The following is a 19,214-nucleotide window of genomic DNA, read 5'->3' as shown; positions in this document are numbered from 1 at the left end:
GTTTGTGCGCCCTTCTGAACATTTAAGGTCTTAAGAGTCATGGTGACGGAGTAGGAGCATCTGTAAAGTAAAAGCCCCAAACCAACCAGCGAGGCAGACAACCAAATTGCCAACATTGGTGAATGTAGACAGAACAGAAAAGGCATATCATAAATGCCTCCCAAAAGCTAAAAAGGTAGTGATTTAATGTTGGGGTTGCGTTTTCAAACGTCATGTGGAATGTGTGGAACAAGGTAGATAAGGCTGCAATTTGCTAGGTCTTACATTTTTGTCACCTAACCTTACCCATAAAAGTGGCCTAGAAGAAAGCGGGAGAGGGACTCTGTCACGGAGTGTAGCGATGGAACAAGGAATAATGGCTTTGAACAAATGGAGGGGAGATTTAGGTTAGATGTGACGTGAGGAAGAAATTCTTCACTCGGAGCACAAAGCACACATGGGAATTAGGGCTGAAGATGCACCTTGCTTCTGTTCTTTTCCAAAAAGAATAGAATGAAATTATCTAAAAACCAGTGTTAAACCCAGGGCACAGGATGGGAGGTGCAGGGCAGTCCCTGTGGCCTAGGGGCAGCCTTTCTCTCTGGCAAGCCAAATGGCCCAGGGGAGCCAGCCCCACAAAAGGGGCCCTCAGCCCCCTCAACCCTCCTCCTTGTCCACGTGAGGGCATCTTCCAGGCCGCTCGCGACACAGCCGCCTTTGGCCACGCGTGGGCCACTCCATCACAGAGGCTTGCTGAGGTCACAGTGGCCACCACTGCCCCGCCTTTGCTGTGGGCCCTATAAAACAGGCCCCCTGCAGCTGGCCCACCACTCGCTGAGCATCTAGGCCCTCTGACTGCCAGCTGGTGCGGCAGAAATAGGACTGGGAGAGCAAGGCGAGCGGCAGGCCTCCTTTGTGTGCGGCGATGCAGTCCAGCCAAGCACCAAGAAGGAAGGCATCTGACCAGAAAGAGAGGTGTCATGGGCGGAGGGACAGCGCTGGTGGCACTAGAGAGACCAGTGCCCAAGGGGCCTCTGGCACCCAGCCCATAGATAGGTACAGGTGGTACCATTGGCACCGCAACAATGCGGGGAACGGGCTGGCCCCTCAAACACTCAGCAACAGGGGGCCTGGGCCTTACCCTAGGAGCAGCGGTGACGTAGGGCGAAGGCGGGAACATCAGAGAGACAGCTGCAGGGAGCAGAGGCATGCCCGTAGTCCGGGACACAGTGTAGGACCCAGTAATGGCTCTAAACCCAAGGGCAGTGTCAGACCTGTCCATGAAAACCAAGCCGAGAGTGGCATGGGACTGAGGCATGGAGCTAGACGATCCCCTGGTTCGGCACCCTGGCCAGAAAACATTACTGATGGAAGACATCCCGTTTGGGCAGTCCCGGGCAAGGACTGGCTTAGCCTTCTGCCCAGCACCTTGGAGCCAGTGGAGCTGGATCCACTGCATGTCGAGGAACTGATGGAAGTAGATCCACCTCTGCCACAACAGACCGGGGACTACTGCGGCATGTCTGTGTGCACTGCCATCCGAGAGCACCAACAGCATCGCAGGAGTGCCCGGCGAGCCCCCTACTCATTGCTCAGGCTCCATCGCAAGCGTTAGCTTGGAGCCACCAAACACCACAGACATCCCGCAGGCTTGCCTGCAAGATGTCCCGGCAATAAACAGCTCTTGCCCATTCTCAGGGGTTGTGTGAGTCCTCCTTTTTTTGGGGGGGAATGGTCTAAAGTTGCGCCAGGGGAGGTTTAGGTTGGATATTAGGAAGAACTTCTTTACTGAAAGGGTTGTTAGACACTGGAATGGGCTGCCCAGGGAAGTGGTTCAGTCACCGTCCCTGGAGGTCTGTAAAAGACGTTTAGATGTAGAGCTTAGTGATATGGTTTAGTGGAGGACTTGTTAGTGTTAGGTCAGAGGTTGGACTCGGTGATCTTGGAGGTCTCTTCCAACCTAGACGATTCTGTGATTCTGTTTGAATTAGAACAGACCTAACTTACTGTTGGAAGCACCCTCGTAGTGACCTGGCTGCAGCTGAAAAATGAATTCCCTTTCCTTACGTCTGTAATTTTCAAAATAAATTTATTCTCAAAGCTGATACGTATTTGTCCTTTCTGGCAATATCCTTTTGTTAGCGATCCCTTTCCCTTCCTTGGTGTTTATTGTGGCATCTTTCAGCAGCAATATCGTTCATTTTCAGCCTTCATTTTGCCAAGTAAAATAAGCCAAGCTCAGTGTCTTCTCATAAGTGAAACAATGTGGGGGGATGCAGTCCTTAACCATTTCTGCGCCTGCTTTATTCTGGGTGTCTGTTCAAACGTCAGCAGGCAGTATTTTCTCCCTTCCTCTTCTGGATACCTTCCCTGTATTGTACTGGGCTGTCCTGGTATTAGCTTCCTGATGACCATGAAAGCCAGTGAATGCTGAGAATTGGACACTAAGGTACGTGTCACAACGATACCCTTGAGACTGACACGAGGAAGGATGAAGTGGCTGCAGTTACATGAACAGAGAGAGGACCAGAATACACCGGCAGTGTTACCAACAAATATCATATATTAAAAATACCTGTTAAAAATAAAGATGTGTTGAAAACAGCTTTAGGGTGAATGTTCCTGTGTCAGGAAAGATCTGTTTATGTGGATAACTGGGCACCGTAGCGAGTCCGTGTAACAGAAGAGCTAACTGCTTTAGATATCAGTGTATACATCTGTTTGCAGTGTCACTCGTTTTTCATCCTGTTTAAAGAGAGCTTGGTGTTTCCGTAAATTGAATATGTCTGCAGCCGTCCTGGTGTTGCTGAATAGCCTGCTAATAATAGAGCCTAAAATGGGTGTGGAGGTGGAGAGATGAAAAGGAGCCGCCTCCAAGAGACATTAAACAATCGTGCCTCGGTGGTCTGCATCCCCTCTGCTAGCATGGAAGCTGTGCCTCGCTGTGCCTGCTGCTCCTAGAAATAAAGCTGCTGCGAGGAATTGCTCTTCCTGTGGTAATGTTAGCTTCTGCTTTAGCAACGTGAATTAATGGCTCGTAATAATCTCCCTTCAAATTCATCTTGTTTCTAATTTAAATGAAAGCATCTGGGCATACGCTTCCCAGTTACGTGTCATCCCAGGAATTACTCAGGTACTTGAGTACGGTCCTCTTTGCTGCTTCTAACTGCATCACAGGGAACGCTAACGTTTCCGATTTCTTTAGCACTATGCCATACTATGTCGTTTTGTTTTAAAAATTTAATGCTTCCTTTTGTGTTTTGGTTGCACATGTTAGAGTAACTTAGTATTTCAACTTGCTGTGTTGCATTCATTCTACCTGTTATTCCCAAGGGAATTTTAATTCTGATATACTTAACATAATACAAGAACAAAAACTAGTGGGTTCTTCTGTATAGTGAGATTTGTTTTCACCAGGATGTATTTCCTGAGGCAGGCATTGAACCACACGGTCTTCTTGGTGTGTGTTCTCCAGTCTTCTCTTTTCCTATCTTCTTTTCCCTTCGTCTTCATCTGCTTACCTCTTCGAACCCGCTGAGCGAATGGTTAGGATGTGCGCCTGCCCAGTGAATTGTGCTTGATTCCAAACCCTTTTCTTGTCTCACCAGTGACTTTAAATGTGATGTGAGTACTCAGGCTTCTTACAGCTTCCATTCTCTATCAGAAAAGCAAAGAGGAAGCGTCTAGAGAATGAGGCATTGTTTTCCAGCTGCCAGTGTGGTGAACGCAAGCTGAATATCCAGAAGTGCCACAGAGGGTACTGTTTGGCATGAATAATGTGATTTCTCCATTGTGGCGACTGTTTCTGAAGTAAAATTGCAAAGTTCTGCATTCCTACTCTTCCAGAAGAGCTGTTATGTACCCAAACAGCTCGTGTGTGTGTGCTTGTGTCTACAGGCTGGGAGTGGTGTGCTGCTGCTGGGGTCTTGAACCAAGGGAAAAAGATAGGAAAGACTAAAGATCCCCCCCCACCTTTTTTTTTTGCTTATGTTTTTCCAGTGTAACTCTTCCTCATTTGGTGCAAGTGTGGTTAAATGTAAAGGCCTGCCTCTGTGAGTATGTGTGGAATAGCTTTTGTTCTGGCCATTTTATGGGAAAACCTCTCTCCCTTCATTCCTAAAAGGCTGAGTTTTATGGGCTAGTGTGTGCATTTTGCAAGGAACCATAATGTACCATAGGAAACTCTTTATACCCTTGAGAGATTATAAAAGTGAAAATTTCCAGTGGATGACATCCACTTTTCATTTCGTCCACTGGAAATGACTTATTCATTTATTTATTTTATTTTATTTTCCCTTCAGGTTATTGAGTATCAGGATGGAAGACCTGTAACTGAAGGAGAGAGAGGCAACACGCTCTTTCAGTATGGAGACCGTTCTGGCTGACGGGGAACTGGATAGAAATCCAGTGAGTAACTTAAACGTAGCATCATGTATTCAAATGAAGGAGAAGATGGTTTTACGGGGAGAAGGGTTAAACAGCTTGAATTGTTTCTGTTTGAATTGCTGCTTTTCTGGTAAATACACTTGGAACATTATGTAGTATCGACTATAATTTGATAGATTCTTATGGTAAGAGGGCTGGATGTCAAGAAGCATTTGGTTCCTGGATTTGATACTTGGAGCCTCTGAGTCCCGAAAGAAAAAGATATTCCTGGCAGTCTCGCTACTCAGCATTTTACTAGTTACTGGCTGCGGACAAAGAGAAAATAATGTATTTCTTGGTGGAATGAAGGGCAGAAAAGGCAGGAAGAATGGTAATTGTATATTCTTAGGATGATTTCATGTATAAAAGTTGGTAATCTGTGCACATTATAAACTTTATAAAGTAGCAAAAGTACCAGCTCTATTTCTTAGCTAATTTTCTATTTTCTTAGTTAAAAACCAGGAAAAGATCATGGGTACTGTGACACTTAATCATCATCACATTGTCAAAATTATTTACGAACTTATTTTTTCCACAAGCTGCATTATATGGAAGCATTCTAAATGTTTAGGTTTAGGTTAATTCTTGCTTCCTCTATTTTCATAACTGTTAATGATTTATAGCGTTTGGGAACACGTAGGGTCTACTGCAGAACTAGTAATTAATCATAGACAGGACTTCTGAATAAGTTCTTAGTGAAGATATTTTTTAAAGAATTTAAAGTTGTAGTTCACGGTTTAAGCCATGCTTAGTTGCATTTGATGAGTCGGTCTGTTTCATGCTTTTTTTTCCTCTAGGCTACCTCTGAAATCTGAAATACATACTTTATGACTTTTTTTTTTACTGAAAAGTTCAAGTTTTTTACATTAGTCACAAATCAGATTTATTCCTAAGATTTTGAGATTGTTCAGTGTTCCAGATTTTTAGCTCCTATCTGTTGATACCTACTTTTTCAAGTTCCATTTGTCCAATTCATGAAATACTTGAACTGTGAACATGCACAAAGAACACTGATCAACATCTTGCTACACAATTTAAATCCTTTGGAGCATTTATAGGAGGTAACTGAGATCACAGAACTCAATATTGTGGAGTTCTCTTTCCAGAATCTAATCTAGGGAGAAAAGTTTTATACAGATTGCTTATCCTAAATGGTTAGGTTGAAATGTACTGTATCTGAACACAAATGTTAGGACAGCTCAACAAACTTTTTATCGCAGTCATGACACTATTAAGATAGTGCAAAATATTCTAGGTACTTTGGTTTAACTTCTTGTTTGAAAACAGCTTTTGACTGTTTTTCTATAAAATACTAATATAATTTGAACAAGCCTAAGTGGCACAAAATACAAAACATATCATGGGACTGTTTGTTGTAAACCGATTTTTTCTCTAAATTATTTTTAAAAGACTTTCTAGTTGGCTAATTTTACCAAGAGGTATTTTATAAATGAGTTGCCTTTGGTATAAACTTGTACAGTCAGTCCTTGTTATTTAAATACATCAAGGGACATAAAAGTACCTTTTTTCCTTGAAGCATAGAATATTGGCCTTTTTTTGTTATAAGCTTTGAAGGCTGGCTTAGTGGTCCTGAATTTAAATGTGACATGATTAATCTGAATGATTTATATGTAATAAAGAGTGCTCCCTGGAAAAGTCTATCTTCAGCAGGGTATAGAAACTCTAACATGGCTTTAGAATGTGCATTCAAATTCTATTAAGAATTTAGTTGTACGTTTAGATTGTAAATCTAATAAACATTTTAAACAAATTCATCTTTTATGGTGTGAGGCTGAGACATGCTAGCATGACATATGTTTTTGCTTTTGCCCTAATCTTCAACAGGAAAAGGATTTTGTTCTACAGGACAAGTTGGCAGATGTAATTTTAGGTTTAGCAGCAGTTCTTATGAGCTTTATCCCTGTGAAATGGAAATCTAAAAATAATGTTTTTCTAAAGCACAGAGCAGCTTTTGTGTGAAAACAGAAGTATTGCTGCTGTTTAATGTAGTGGATTATGTTGCTGTTTTTATTCTGTAGTCTTCCATATTTAAAATGTTACTGGAAGGAGGGCTGGGCTTTATCCGTTTCGGTAGAAACATTTTTAATTGAATATGCCTGAGCAGAAGCTAACTAAATCATTTAACATTGAGAACCTTCCTTGTCAGAGGACTTACTCTAAAATTGAAGTTTGCCATCAGTTAAGTAAATGTGAAAATACAGGTGGATTGTGTCTCTGGGAATAAGTACGCCTTTATTTATCTTGATTCTGTATATTTAAAATAAGTGTTGTGGGAGATGATGAAGAGGAAGGCCCTGAATGCATTCTTTTCAGAGCAAACACCAAAGCAGTGAAATGATCCCTTTTTGTTTCCTTGGGGGGTTGAATTCCTTATCTGCAGTGATATGAATTGCAGATGGTTGAGGTGCAATAAGCTATTGGAAAATAAAGAGGTCGTTTGGGCTTAAATAATTTCATTTCAGTATTTTAATGTTTTGCATCATACTCAGAAAGACCTATTCTGCTGGTTTTAGGTAAATGCACAGGACCAAATCTTTCAAATGGAAATGCAAGGAATGCAGTTTGATGTGTAAACAGAATATTTATTGGGGGAGATCAGGGACAGAGTTAGGCAGGCTTGTGTTTCAGTCCCCGGCATGGGAGCTGTTTGTACCAGTGCATAGGATTACCCATACAATGCTAAAATATTTACATAAACGTCCCTGCATCATCTCGGGTGACCAGTTGCCCTGCTCTGTGGTGTCATGTTGTGTCTTGGTCAAGACTTCTTGAGAGGCAAGCAGTGCGACAGACCCTGCTGCTTCTTCACTGTGTTTCTTCAGCGTGTAAGTATGCCCTGCTAGCGAACGTGCTGTCTGAGTATCAGAAACTTCTCGTCTGTGTGTCTGTTAATAATTTATTTTTCCACTTCTCTCATCTTGCTTTCCAACTTGTGGTGTGAAGTAAAGCAGACCAGTGCTGAGCATTGGTGTTCCCAGCCCTTCGGCCACTTGCGGGGTCTCTGTGCAGTTACTGCAGACTCTTCTTCCTTGCTCTCGTCAGTCCTTCTCTTCAGTCTAAAACAGCATAGGGTAATACAGTCAGGTCAAACGGGAATTTTCTCATAGTCTGCAATATGTTACTACCGTACATTAAAAAAAAAAACCAGCATTTCATACACTAGTGTCTAAGCCTGTCTGGTGAGTTCATGAGTTCCGTTAGTAGCGTTTCCCCCTGACCCAGTCTCTGGCAAGGCGCAGGAGGTTGTTTACCAAGTGCACTTTATTTCAGCTTCTCTTGTTCAATCAAGTCCTTTTCCACAAAGTATAAAATTATGAAAGGAGGGTCCCCTCATCTTCCCTGTGATTTGTACTGCTGTTCCAGAATTCTTGTTGCAATATTTTACATTTACATATTGCAATAACAATTTAATGCCCCTAGGCAGCTGTGAGGAATAAAAATCCATGTTTTAAGATCACGAGTGTAAGACGAGACTCCTGCTTGCTGAGATTTTTTTCATGTTTCCTCTTGTTTAGTCATAGAATCATAGTCCTGATAATAGGGAGGCAAAATTGGATCCTCTTTAAAGCAGGGCAATGATTTCTCTCCTTTATGGAAATGGAGCAGAAGACTTTTGTTTGAGGTATAGAAGATACAGCATGCTTGTATTTATTTTTTATTTTTTTTAAGGAGGAAATGTCTGTTCATGCTGATCAGTATGCTTGCTTTCTTCTCTCTTTTTTTTTTTTGTTATTTCTGTGTCTCAGATGTAGTAAAACTTTTGAGACAGGTGGAACTTACCTTACATCTGTACACTGCCGAGCACAGCAGGATCTTAACCCCACTGTGGCTTTGGGTAGTAGTGATTTATAAAATATTCCAACTCAAACGACAGAAAGAAGTGCAAGCTATAACTATGCAATTATTCTCATGTGGTGCCTATATTTGATGCATTTCAATGGGAAGGGGATATTTATTTTTATACAAATAAATTCTTTGGAAATACTTTGATACAAAATGTTTTCTTAAATTTAAAATGGCACTGCTTCTCTTTCTTCCTAAACAATTTAAAATGTTACTGTTGTTTTTTGTTGAACTGATTCTGTGGCTTCTAAGTTCATGTTTGTGTGCCAAACCCACCAGGCTCTGATACGGCCTTAGTGCTTATTTGAACATTAATGATCACTGAAAATATTTTGTATTTCCAAAACACTTGGCTGAAAGTGGTGCAGTTTTGGAAATGTATCTTTTGTTATTTCAACTTTCTTTGGAGCTGTAGTCTTCTGAAAATTTTTCAGCTGAAAATTTCTTAGGATATGTTATGTATCAAGCCATGGGAACGCTGAGAGGTTCCACTCCGAATTAGCAGCTGGGGCAGTTGCTGTTCACTAACCATATACGACGATGGCTTCTAATGCTGGCTTCTTTATTAGCGTATTTGTCAGTTTTGTTGCTTCGACTTTTCTGAACTGCGAAGTCTCTTGAGGTCTTGCCTTTGGTATTGAGGTGCATGTTGTATTTTAGTCATGAACTAACACTGTTTTCATTGTCCTTCTTCTTTCCCGCTGCTGCTGCTTTTGTGCACTTGCTTCTTCCTGGCCTGGATTTTTTTGTTTGCTGTTCTTCAATTGTATGTGTACGCAGCATCATGGGGATAACAGAGACTCTCATGGACCATCAAGTAAGTGAACTCCCCTTTACTACAGTGTTTTGGACATATGTTCGTAATAGCTAACATATTTCTTTGTAAATAGGCCACTGGGCTAAATATTTGGTTTTGTGTATTCAAATTGAGAAGCTGAAATACAGTGAAAATCTTCTGTGGAAAAGAAATGCTTCAAATGTTACAGTAATGTATATAATAAAGGCATGGAAATGGTCCTTCAGAAATAATTTTTGAGCTTGCCTGTGTATAGCACTATATGGTTCACTTAATTTCAATAAATTTACATCATCAGAAATCAACAGGTGCATATACTGTAATACTCAAAGATGTTCTCTGGTGTTTTGGTAGGGAAAACTTCAGCTGTATGTACATGCAGTCAAAGTTCAACTAGTGCTATTGATTCATGTGTGTTAGTGTAATCATATGACTGGCAGAATAATTTTGCCTGGGATTTAGATTTTGCTTATGTGAGGAGGGGAAAGGTGCAGGCAAAATTTTCTTCTTCATGAGAAGTCTGTGCAGAAGTCATGGTCTTCAACAGTCTTTGTGGGCTGTTCACTTACCCTATACCAGTTAGAGGATTACTCTTTCTGAAGATCAATTTTTCATGAGACACACTTTTAATACAAAAATGGTATTTCATCATTGAAATAATAAGGTTTTCTAATGGAAGGAGTTCTTTCCATTAGCATTCAAACGTTCTTTTTATTCACATTAATCCATCCTGCTCCTTTCTGTTATAATAGATGTACAAAGCAAACTTATTTGAGGTTTTTAATGCTGTCTTGCAGATTAATCTCAAGGCTCATGTTGGACTCTTCAGTGAATTGTTGGTACAGCTGATGGCATTGCTAGGTCCTGTTTCTTCTTGTGGGCTGTAGATTGGAGGTACAAGAAGTCCCACAGACTTTTCATTGCAAAAAAGCTCACAATCCATTGTAAAAATGGGCAGCCTGCTGAAGGTGTCCCTGCTTGATCAGGGGGGTTGGACCAGATGACCTCCAGAAGTCCCTTCCAACCTCAACCATTCTGTAATGCTGTGAAAAAATATCAGACAGCTGTGCTATATAAATATGCAGTCTGTAAAGCTGGCAATTACTAGAGTGTACTCATGTTCTTGCATGGAGTTCCTGAAACCTTTTTTTCCCAGGTCCTGAAGTTCTTTTTCAAGTTGTTTTGATGAAAAAAGTAACCATACTAACTGCTGGAAGGTTCCTGAAAGCAGATTATTTAAAAGCTAACTGCTAAAAAAAACCTACCCAAATAATACTTTTAACTTACCAACTTCTTATTTTCCTGCTTTTCTGTAAGTGGGGCTGATCTTGCTAGTTAAAGACAGTCAAAAGTAAAGCAGAACTGAATTTTAATAAACCTTTTCCTGTATCTCGTGTCCTTGTGCTGTTTTCAAGTGGGTAGGCTCGTTAACATGCTCATTATGGAGTGGAAAAATTGGGAGTCTGCCACTTCAGAGATTTTTTTTCCATAACTTCATCTGATGAAATAAATTGGCTGTAACGACCTCAATTTGTGTTTCTTCTGATGCATAAATCTTACTGACAAACTATAATTACTAATTTGATGGCTAGTAGTAAGAAATAGAGCAAAGTATGAATTATCAACTCTAATTGTTCTGTTGGTATTCAAATGTGCCCTCCGGAGATTCACAAAGGGGCTTTGATGTTTACTACTTGATGTTTCTCCCTTAAAATAGCACTCCGCTCAGCTTCAAGGAGATAGCTGGTGTGATTTTAAACCTACTCAGGTAAAGGATGGGATGAACCAAGATCATCACGCTCTTGGATGAGCGCCCTGACGCCTGAGCTAAATTCGAAAAGTACATAACCACTTTGAGGCCACCGAGTGGAAGGAATGGTTGGCAATGCTGTTGTAGGTTTTGTTGCACGTGTTAAGCATGTTCCTACTAAATCATCTTTCAAGTTGCAAAGATGGCACATGAAACCTACGAATTAAGTGAGATGTTCCCCAGGAACATAAGAAAAATCATGTCATATGTTGTCTGTGTCACAAAGACCTACTGTTACAATGAAGAAGCTAAGACCTTGCTCACTGGAAAGTGTGAGTGCTGTGAAGATTAGTCAAAAACTGAGTGAGGTTTTTGAGGCTTACAGCATTTCATTAGTTCACTGAGATTTCACTAAAGGTACCTGTGGAGACACAAGTTTAAACCATAAGTTTGTTTGGTATTTTTGCAAATGAGAAGCAAAACATTTTTGACTAGGAGCATCATTTATTCATCCAAGTTTAAGTTTTATTTCACAAGTGAGCAAGGCCGCTTGTATAAATCGCCATTGCTCTCTTTCAGAGAGAGAAACTGCTTGGTTTTATTCTGTGAATGTACTGAAGTTCCCAGATAAAATCATTCTTCGCTTCAAGTGAGTTAAAAATTAGCTACAGGACCATCGAGCATAGTCAGCAAATGGATAATTTAAGTATGTGCCATAAATTTTTATAGCGTTCATAAAATCAATCCATCAGAAGCTATAAACAGCAGCCAAAGAGCTTCTCCAAATTGCTGTTATCTATTAATATATAATAATTAAATCTCTCTTAAATAAAAGATCTGCTTCCAAGTGGTAGGTGTTTGATTTAATGACATCTTAAAAACTCAGGTTCATTACTAGCATAACTTCTCCTCCTTACTCCTTCCCAACTACTTTCTCCTTGAAATAGCTTTCTTTGTTTCTGTCTTCTAAGGTTCCAGAGCTCCTGCCAAAAGATGCTTAAGGTGTACCTTTATGTAGATTGCCAACCATCTGAAAGTCTTACTGATTGCACATCTGTGATTATGCTGGCATCTTTAAAAATCATATCTTTTGTAGAAGAAAAAGATGGAAAGTAAAGGTATTCATTGTCCCATACTCCAAGTAACCACTATGTCACTTGGGACATGGTTTAGTGCTGGACTTGTAGTGTTAGATGAATGGTTGGACGTGATGATCTTAAAGGACTTTTCCAACCTAAATGATTCTATGATTCTGTGTTCTGCCTGTCCTTGTCTTCCCCCTCACCATAGAGCAAATGTCTTGGAGCATCGGGATGAGGCATTTGGAAGTAGGGGGACAACTTCCTGGTGTCTGCTACAGCGCAGATGTGCAGACATTTATGTTTTTAACGGATTTATTTCCATTTGTTTAACACTTTTATAATGTTTTGTATAAAAAAAGAAATTGTAAAACTCTCCTGCTTTTCATTCATCAGCTTTACAGGTTGAATTTTGAAAAAGCCCACTTGATTTAAGAAATTCACCCACAAAATACTACATGCTGGATGATAGATAACCTGTTCTTTGTAGGGAAGGAGCGTTTCCAACAGTGCTAGCAGTCTTTGCAAGTCCCAAATTGAGTCTGCAGACTGGGGAAGGAGCATGAGTTTAATAGGGAATTTCAAGCTTGCAACCCTTACCGTTGTTACTGAGTTAACATCACTGAGTTCAGTTCATGAGTTTGGAGAACTTGTGTAGAGGTTTCTTCCACTAAATGACTGGCAAATACTGTCTGAGAAATAATTACATCTTCACAATTTCTGAAGTTTAACGGTTAAAAAGTTAGTAATATTGCACTCTGCTTGTTCAGAACGGATCCTTCTGTAGGGGTCACTTGAGAAAGTATTGTCTGTGCTGCAGAGTGGCCGCCTGCGGGGCACTGCCTGCTGCTGACATGCCCTGAAACCCTGTCCTGTTGGGCAGGGAAATGCAGTTCTGACACAGTTAGAGGCTGGTGGCTTTCCAAAAGCAGCTTTCAGCTGACTTGCTGCAACTTCAGTGTATCCTAAACGCTTTTAAAACAAGCGAGTATAGCTCAGTCCCTTGCAGGGATCAGTTTGGTATTAGTTTGTGAAACAGTCACTTTTTAGCCTCCCCATTTTATTTTTTTCATTTTGGACACTAGCTCTTGCGTGGTGCAATCCTTCCCAAAAGTTAGAAATTTGCTCCCTACCTCTACCCTCCCTCCCCTTACTTGTAGTACATAGTACAAATAAAAATCTAAATTGGTACTACAAGAAAAACAATGCCAGCCACTTTTGAAGTATTGACTTTCTGTCACTGACAAATTTGAACTCTGAGCTAGGGAAATGAGCTTTTTGCCTTGCTTGTCTTATCTCCTTTCTTACTTTTCCTAAGCACCAGTCTGCTTATGGTGTAGTTTGTCCAGAGTAGAGCTTTAGATGGTTTATCTGATACAGAAAAATAGTACAGGTGGGTATCCTGGCATCCTTGCATTCATCATACTACCTTGTGTTTATTCTAGATGTTCCTTAAAAAACACGTTTCAGTTACTGTAATAATAGTAGTAATGAAGCTAAGAAGAGGGTCTCTGTATCTGCGGATTCTATCTAAAAAACTGAACTTTATTTTAACTCAATCTTCTGTTAAGCTTTTAAAACTATTTTGAGGAAAGCTTAAGAACTCTTGAAGTGAGTAGCATTAAAACTTAGTCTTTTAGGCAGACTGTTTTTAGTAAGCATCTTCTGTTTTCCTTCTAATCTTTTTTGCCAGTATCTCTACTTCCATGGGACAGATGTTACTGAGTCAGTCATTATTCCACTATCAAAAAAGTTCCAGCTCTGTTGTGCGCAGCTTAAGGATAAGTACAAACATCATGAGCAGGATAGCTGCGCAGGTGGATCTTACAAATAGCTAGAGGAGATCAAACAAGTCCTTCTCAGACTGATAAGGTTCAAGGAGAAAAACTCTTCTGATGTAAACCTTTCCCTTGGTATAGTCTCTACATAATCTTTCTTAATAAGACATGTTTCTTTGATGTACATGTATACATTCATTTCAGTTTTCTGGGATGGTGGTACAGCTTGAATCTGGTAAGTTGTTTCCTGGGTCAGCTGTCTTGTGGCTAGTTAAACCAAGTCAAAAAAGTGGCAAAGAAAGCAGGATTTGAGAAGTAACAGCTCAGTGCTGTGTCTGTGATGTTCAGTAGCAGCATGCGGTTTTCCTACACACAGTAGTTTTTGTTTTCATCTTCTGACTCACGTCTTAGACCAATCTTTCTGGCTCCTTTCTGCCATTCCTTCTGAAGCAAATCTCTGGTTTGAAATGCTCATTTTCTAGAAAGAATTTTTCAAGACAGCATTTGAATACCAGTATCATTAATAGCAGTGAACTTGTTAATAGAAATCAATGCACAAGTACATAACATTGAGCACCCATTTTGTATTTCAACAGTCGTAACAAACAGCGATGAATCACAGCTTTTAACTCCGGGGAAAATGAGCCAGCGCCAGGGAAAAGAAGCTTATTTTACTCCAACCAAAGAGTTACTCCAACCATCTCTCAGCCCAGCAACTGCCCACAGCCATGGTAAGACAAAGCTATTTTTTACAGAGGTTTTAAAGAACTTAAATGCTGACATTTATTACCTATTTCAAATGTTGGTTCAAAAACACTGCCCTCCCGGATAAAGAGGTAAGGAAGAAAGTGTATTAAAATATTGCAGGCAATTTTTTTTTGTATCCTTACGTGTTAACCTGAAACGGAAAGAAGCTCAATACGTGGTAAACTACTTCAGTAGAGTATGCCATGGCTTGTGAGAGAACAGTCCACATGATAGTAAATCATTATCTGTGTGTAATTTGGTAATTGATGGTCATGTTAATGTCTCAAGTATTTAAGTTGTGTGTTTGTGCAGAAGTGTTATGATACACCGCTTAAGCTTGGAACCTGTTATAGAGGTCATTGACAATGACTTCTGTTGAAAGATCGTTCTCCTTTTGAAAGGGAAAAATCTCAGCACTATCTGCCAGTCTTCAAACAGTCCTCTGTTTTGCTATACCTGTCGAAAACAAACATGGATCTGTGTGAAGTGATTGGATCCAAAGTGAAATTTGCCAGTCGACCTGATGTGCTGATAGTTTGTTTAAAAGGCAAAAATAAAAAATAAGTTACTCTCCTTGTACTTACTTGCTTTTAAAACTCTTTGTTTTATTGCCTAGAATATAATGATAGATGTTTGTCATGGTGTTTGCAGTCCTTAGTGAAAACTTTTTTTAATTAATACTCTTCTTTGCTATTGGCAACCATGCTAATCATCTATGCTTACTTCACCTCTTGTTTCTGAGGTGGTTTGGTACAAGCCTCCCCACCTCCTGTAGTCTGTACTGTCAAAGTAATGCTGCTAGTCTGTAATAGCAATAAAGCCACTTTCTTAGGCATCTTGGAATCATTTTTCTGTTTTCCCATTCAGTGCTATTCGAATAAGAGGGAAATGTTTTAAATACAAACATGGTTGTTACTATATTGAATCTGATAGTCTTTTATCATACTTTAAGAATTACGGTAGTGTTTTCAGTGCACAGCTAGCTCTGATATATTTTCTAAAAGCTGCTCTTATCTCATTGGAACAGTGCTTGATTTTCTCTGGCTTACATTGTACTAAGTCTGGAAATATTTTCTGTATAACTTGGTTGTAACTTTTATGTTATTCAAATAAATTTTTGGTTATTATGTGTACTGTTTTATCCCTTACTTGACAAGGGATGTAGGTTATGTAAGTTTATTTGGATATTCTGGTAAACACATTCCTTTTAATGTTGCTACTCCCACTAATTTGTGAAGTCAAACCATTGTGCCTTTTTAAGGGCTTTCACTCAGGAAAATCATGAAAATGGGCTTAAAAATTGCCAATAGACTTGAGAGTACTATGTCAGTCTCCTTGCAGATATTAACTATTGTCTTCTGATTTTTAACTCTGATTATTTCAGGGCTTTTATAAGTGATTTTAAGCATGTTAAATATATCTGTGACTCTTAGCATCACTCATCTCTATGCCTTTGTCTTCCAAGAATGCTACTAGAAACGTTCCTGTAGTTTTGTGAAACAAGGAATTTGTCTTAAAGTCAATTTCAGTAGCGAAACAGTAGTACAATAAGGGGCTAGGCTTCTGCAACCTGTAATTACTGACTTCTAGCATATCTGCAACCTGGGAGGTGTAGGTCTGATTTTTATGGAGTTGGTTGACCCACGTTTAGAAGTTGGGTGGTTATTCTGTGCTGGTTATTCCTACAAGGAAATGACACTGCTGATGAAAATGTGAGCTTGTTACATGGGGATCAAGAGATCCTGCGCAAGCCTGGAAATATGAAGTAGAACAGAGTTTAAAGTGGTGGAGCACTTGAGTCTGACTGTTTTAATTGACAACATCTGATGAGCAAAGGGTCTTTAGAACATTCCCATAGTATTGTATGATGAGAATATGCAGAAATGTTTACATATAGTATTTAACGGCATTTACTATGAACTAAATGGAGATGCTTCTAGTCACTGGCACCTGAATGCACCTTTAGGAGGTGCGTAATGTAAACAGTCTGAAAGCACAGTAGGCACAGCATAAAATAGGATTGGAACAGAAAAATGTATGATACAGTCTGCAAGGATCAGTCGGCTCATCTACTGGAATAAGTTAATTAGTGTATTCTGCTCGTGTCTTAAGTAGGATTCAATGGCAAGTATTACAAGTGTGATTAAAAGTGGATGAGAACTTAAATGTTTACCTCTACTCTCTTATATTAAAATTTAATGTTCAAATATCAGTTTGGGCTATTGACTTCCTGTTTAGAACAAAGGGTGAGCCATACAACATGCCGCTGTGAAGTTGTAAGTGGTGTATATTTCATAATTCTAAGTATTCTTGTGTATAAATACTGGGTTTTAACTTATGTGAAAGTAGCTCTTGCTTTTAGCAAGTTTCTATTTTCCTGCACTTGCTTTCTTGGTTTAAAGCATGACTTCCTTCTTCGCTCCTTTCATTCTTGTATATATTGAGCAGTTAGCTTAACCCAGGCACCTGTTGTAGTTTCAAGGACTTGCATTAAAAGTGTGTTTATGCTCGTGTATGTTATGCTTCTTGTTAAATAACAAAATTCTGTGCACATTATCTAGTATAGATGTGCAGTAGGAAAATGAATCACCTTGTCTTAAAAATATTGTACCTGACAAAATGTTGAAAAAAATGAATGCTTGAAAATGTTTCCAAGGTTTTCCCTTTTAAATTTAGGGAAATATTGCAAACTGTCAATTTCAATTTAGCAATGTTCATCTATCTCTTCAGAAGGAGTGAAGGAGAAGGTACTGCGACTTTTTCAGTGAAGATTTTTTTTTCTTTAGCTGTGACATGCATGTGGTATTTTAGATGGAACTTAGTATGCTATCTAAGCCAAAAACAGCTGTTGTCTTTTTGTAATCCAGCGTAGAGTGCAGCACTGTCTGGCTGTGATCATTCAGCAAAACTCTATATACGCTATCAATGTTCTGCATAATCTTTGCACATAGAAGTTGTGTCTTTTTATTTTACGTAATATTTTTAAGATCCTTGAAAATGCAATGTAGTTCATTCTGAAGCTGAAGAGTAGCGTGTTTATCACAGAACAGCTGAGGTTGGATGGGACCTTCGGAGATCATCTGGTCCAACCACCTTCAAGCAGGGTCCCCTAGAGCACGCTGTGCAGGATGGCATCCAGGTGGGTTCTGAATATCTCCAGAGAAGGAGACTCCACAGTCTCACTGGGCAATCTATGCCAGTACTCTGTCACCCTCGCAATAAAGAAGTGTTTTCTCATGTTGAGCTGGAACTTCCCGTGCTTCAGTTTGTGCCCATTGCCTCTTGTCCTGTTGCTGGGCACAACTGAAAAGAGTCAAGCCTCATCCTCTTGACACCCTCCCTTCAGATACTTATACACATTGATAAGATCCCCTCTCAGCCTTCTCCAAGCTCAACAGGCCCAGGTCTCTCAGCCTCTCCTTGTATGAAGAGGTGCTTCAGTCCTCCAACCTTCCTCATAGCCCTCCTCTGAACTCGCTCCAATACCCCATGTCCCTCTTACACTGGGGAGCCCAGAACCGGGCACAACACTCCAGGTGAGGCCTCACCAGGGCTGAGTAGAGGGGCAGGATGACCTCCCTCGACCTGCTGGCAACATTCTTCTGAATGTAGCCCAGGATACCATTGGCCTTCTTGGCCACAAGGGCATGTTGCTGGCTTATTGTCAGCCTGCTGTCCACCAGGACTCCCAGGTCTCTCTCTGCAGAGCTGCACTCCAGCAGCTCAGCCCCCAGCCTGTACTGGTGCTTGGGGTTATTCCTCCCTATGTGCAGGGAGTTCCCTTGTTGAACTTCATGAAGTTCCCCACAGCCCAGCTTTCCAGCCTGTGGAGATCCTTCTGAATGGCAGCAGGGCCCTCTGGGGTACCAGCCACTCCTCACAGTTTTCAGAAATACTTACCATCAAAAAGCTTGCTGAGGCTGCACTCTGTGCCATCATCCTGGTCACTGATTTTCGCTAGTCTTCCTTTTGCTATTGATCTATTTGAAGAAGCCTTTCTTGTTGTCTTTGACATCCCCTGCCAGATTTAATTCCAAGTGGGTGTTGGCCTTCTTCATTGAATCCCTGCATACTCTGACAGTGTCCCTCTGTTCCTCCCAAGTGGCCTTTCCCTTTTCCCACATGCTGTATAATTCCTTCTTTTCTTTGAGATTTGCTAGGAACCCCTTGCTCATCCATGCAGGTCTCCTGCCCCCTTTGCTTGCCTTCTTGCTCATAGGGATACATTGATCTTGAGCTTGGAGGAAGTGATGCTTGAATGTTGACCAGCTTTCCTGGACCTCCTTTCCTTCTAGTGCCCGAACCCATGGGATTCCTCCAGGTAGGTTCCTGAAGAGGCTAAAGTTTGATCTCCTGAGGTCCAATGTTGGGATCCTATTTTTGCCCTGCTTCCTCCTCACAAGATTCTGAACTCCACCATTTCACGGTTGCTGTAGCTAAGGCTGCCCCGGATCTTTGTGTCTCCAACTAACCCTTCTTTTATCATTTATGCTACAGACAGACCTTTAAAGTTGTGGAAACTTGCTTTCATTGAAAGGTTCAGCAAGATTGTTTGACAAAAATGTTTTAGAAAAACTGATGGTGGGGATTATGCCTGTATGATCTCATGAGTTTACATAGCAACTTCAGGGTTTTACTGTTGAGAAGTCAACTCAGCTCTATGTAGTTTTGGTTCTTAGCTGGACTTGTAATTTTAATTAATGTGGATTTAATTTATTTCTGCTATGCCCATCTAGTAGTTATCTATTGTGTCAGAATAAGCCAGTCTTGATAATAACACTACAACTACAATATGT

General features: G+C 40.4%; 1 protein-coding gene across 4 annotated transcripts in view; it reads left to right on the top strand.

Annotated features, from left to right (window-relative positions):
* Positions 1-19,214, top strand: part of OSBPL8 (oxysterol binding protein like 8) — a 90,615-nt gene that overhangs the window by 25,599 nt on the left and 45,802 nt on the right. The window contains exons 1-4 of one of the 4 annotated variants that reach the window (XM_066993209.1): positions 2,958-2,975; positions 4,281-4,386; positions 9,049-9,085; positions 14,268-14,402. In XM_066993209.1, the coding sequence (XP_066849310.1) occupies positions 4,345-4,386; positions 9,049-9,085; positions 14,268-14,402 (214 nt within the window). In that variant the 5' untranslated portion in view covers positions 2,958-2,975; positions 4,281-4,344. Of the gene's footprint in view, positions 1-2,957; positions 2,976-4,280; positions 4,387-9,048; positions 9,086-14,267; positions 14,403-19,214 lie in introns of those variants that run through there. The other 3 variants (XM_048047432.2, XM_066993222.1, XM_048047434.2) reach the window with 3 other exon arrangements.

This window comes from Anser cygnoides, chromosome 1 (assembly GCF_040182565.1).
Source record: "Anser cygnoides isolate HZ-2024a breed goose chromosome 1, Taihu_goose_T2T_genome, whole genome shotgun sequence".
Taxonomy (NCBI): Eukaryota; Metazoa; Chordata; class Aves; order Anseriformes; family Anatidae; genus Anser; species Anser cygnoides.
This window is presented reverse-complemented; position numbering and strand designations above follow the sequence as displayed.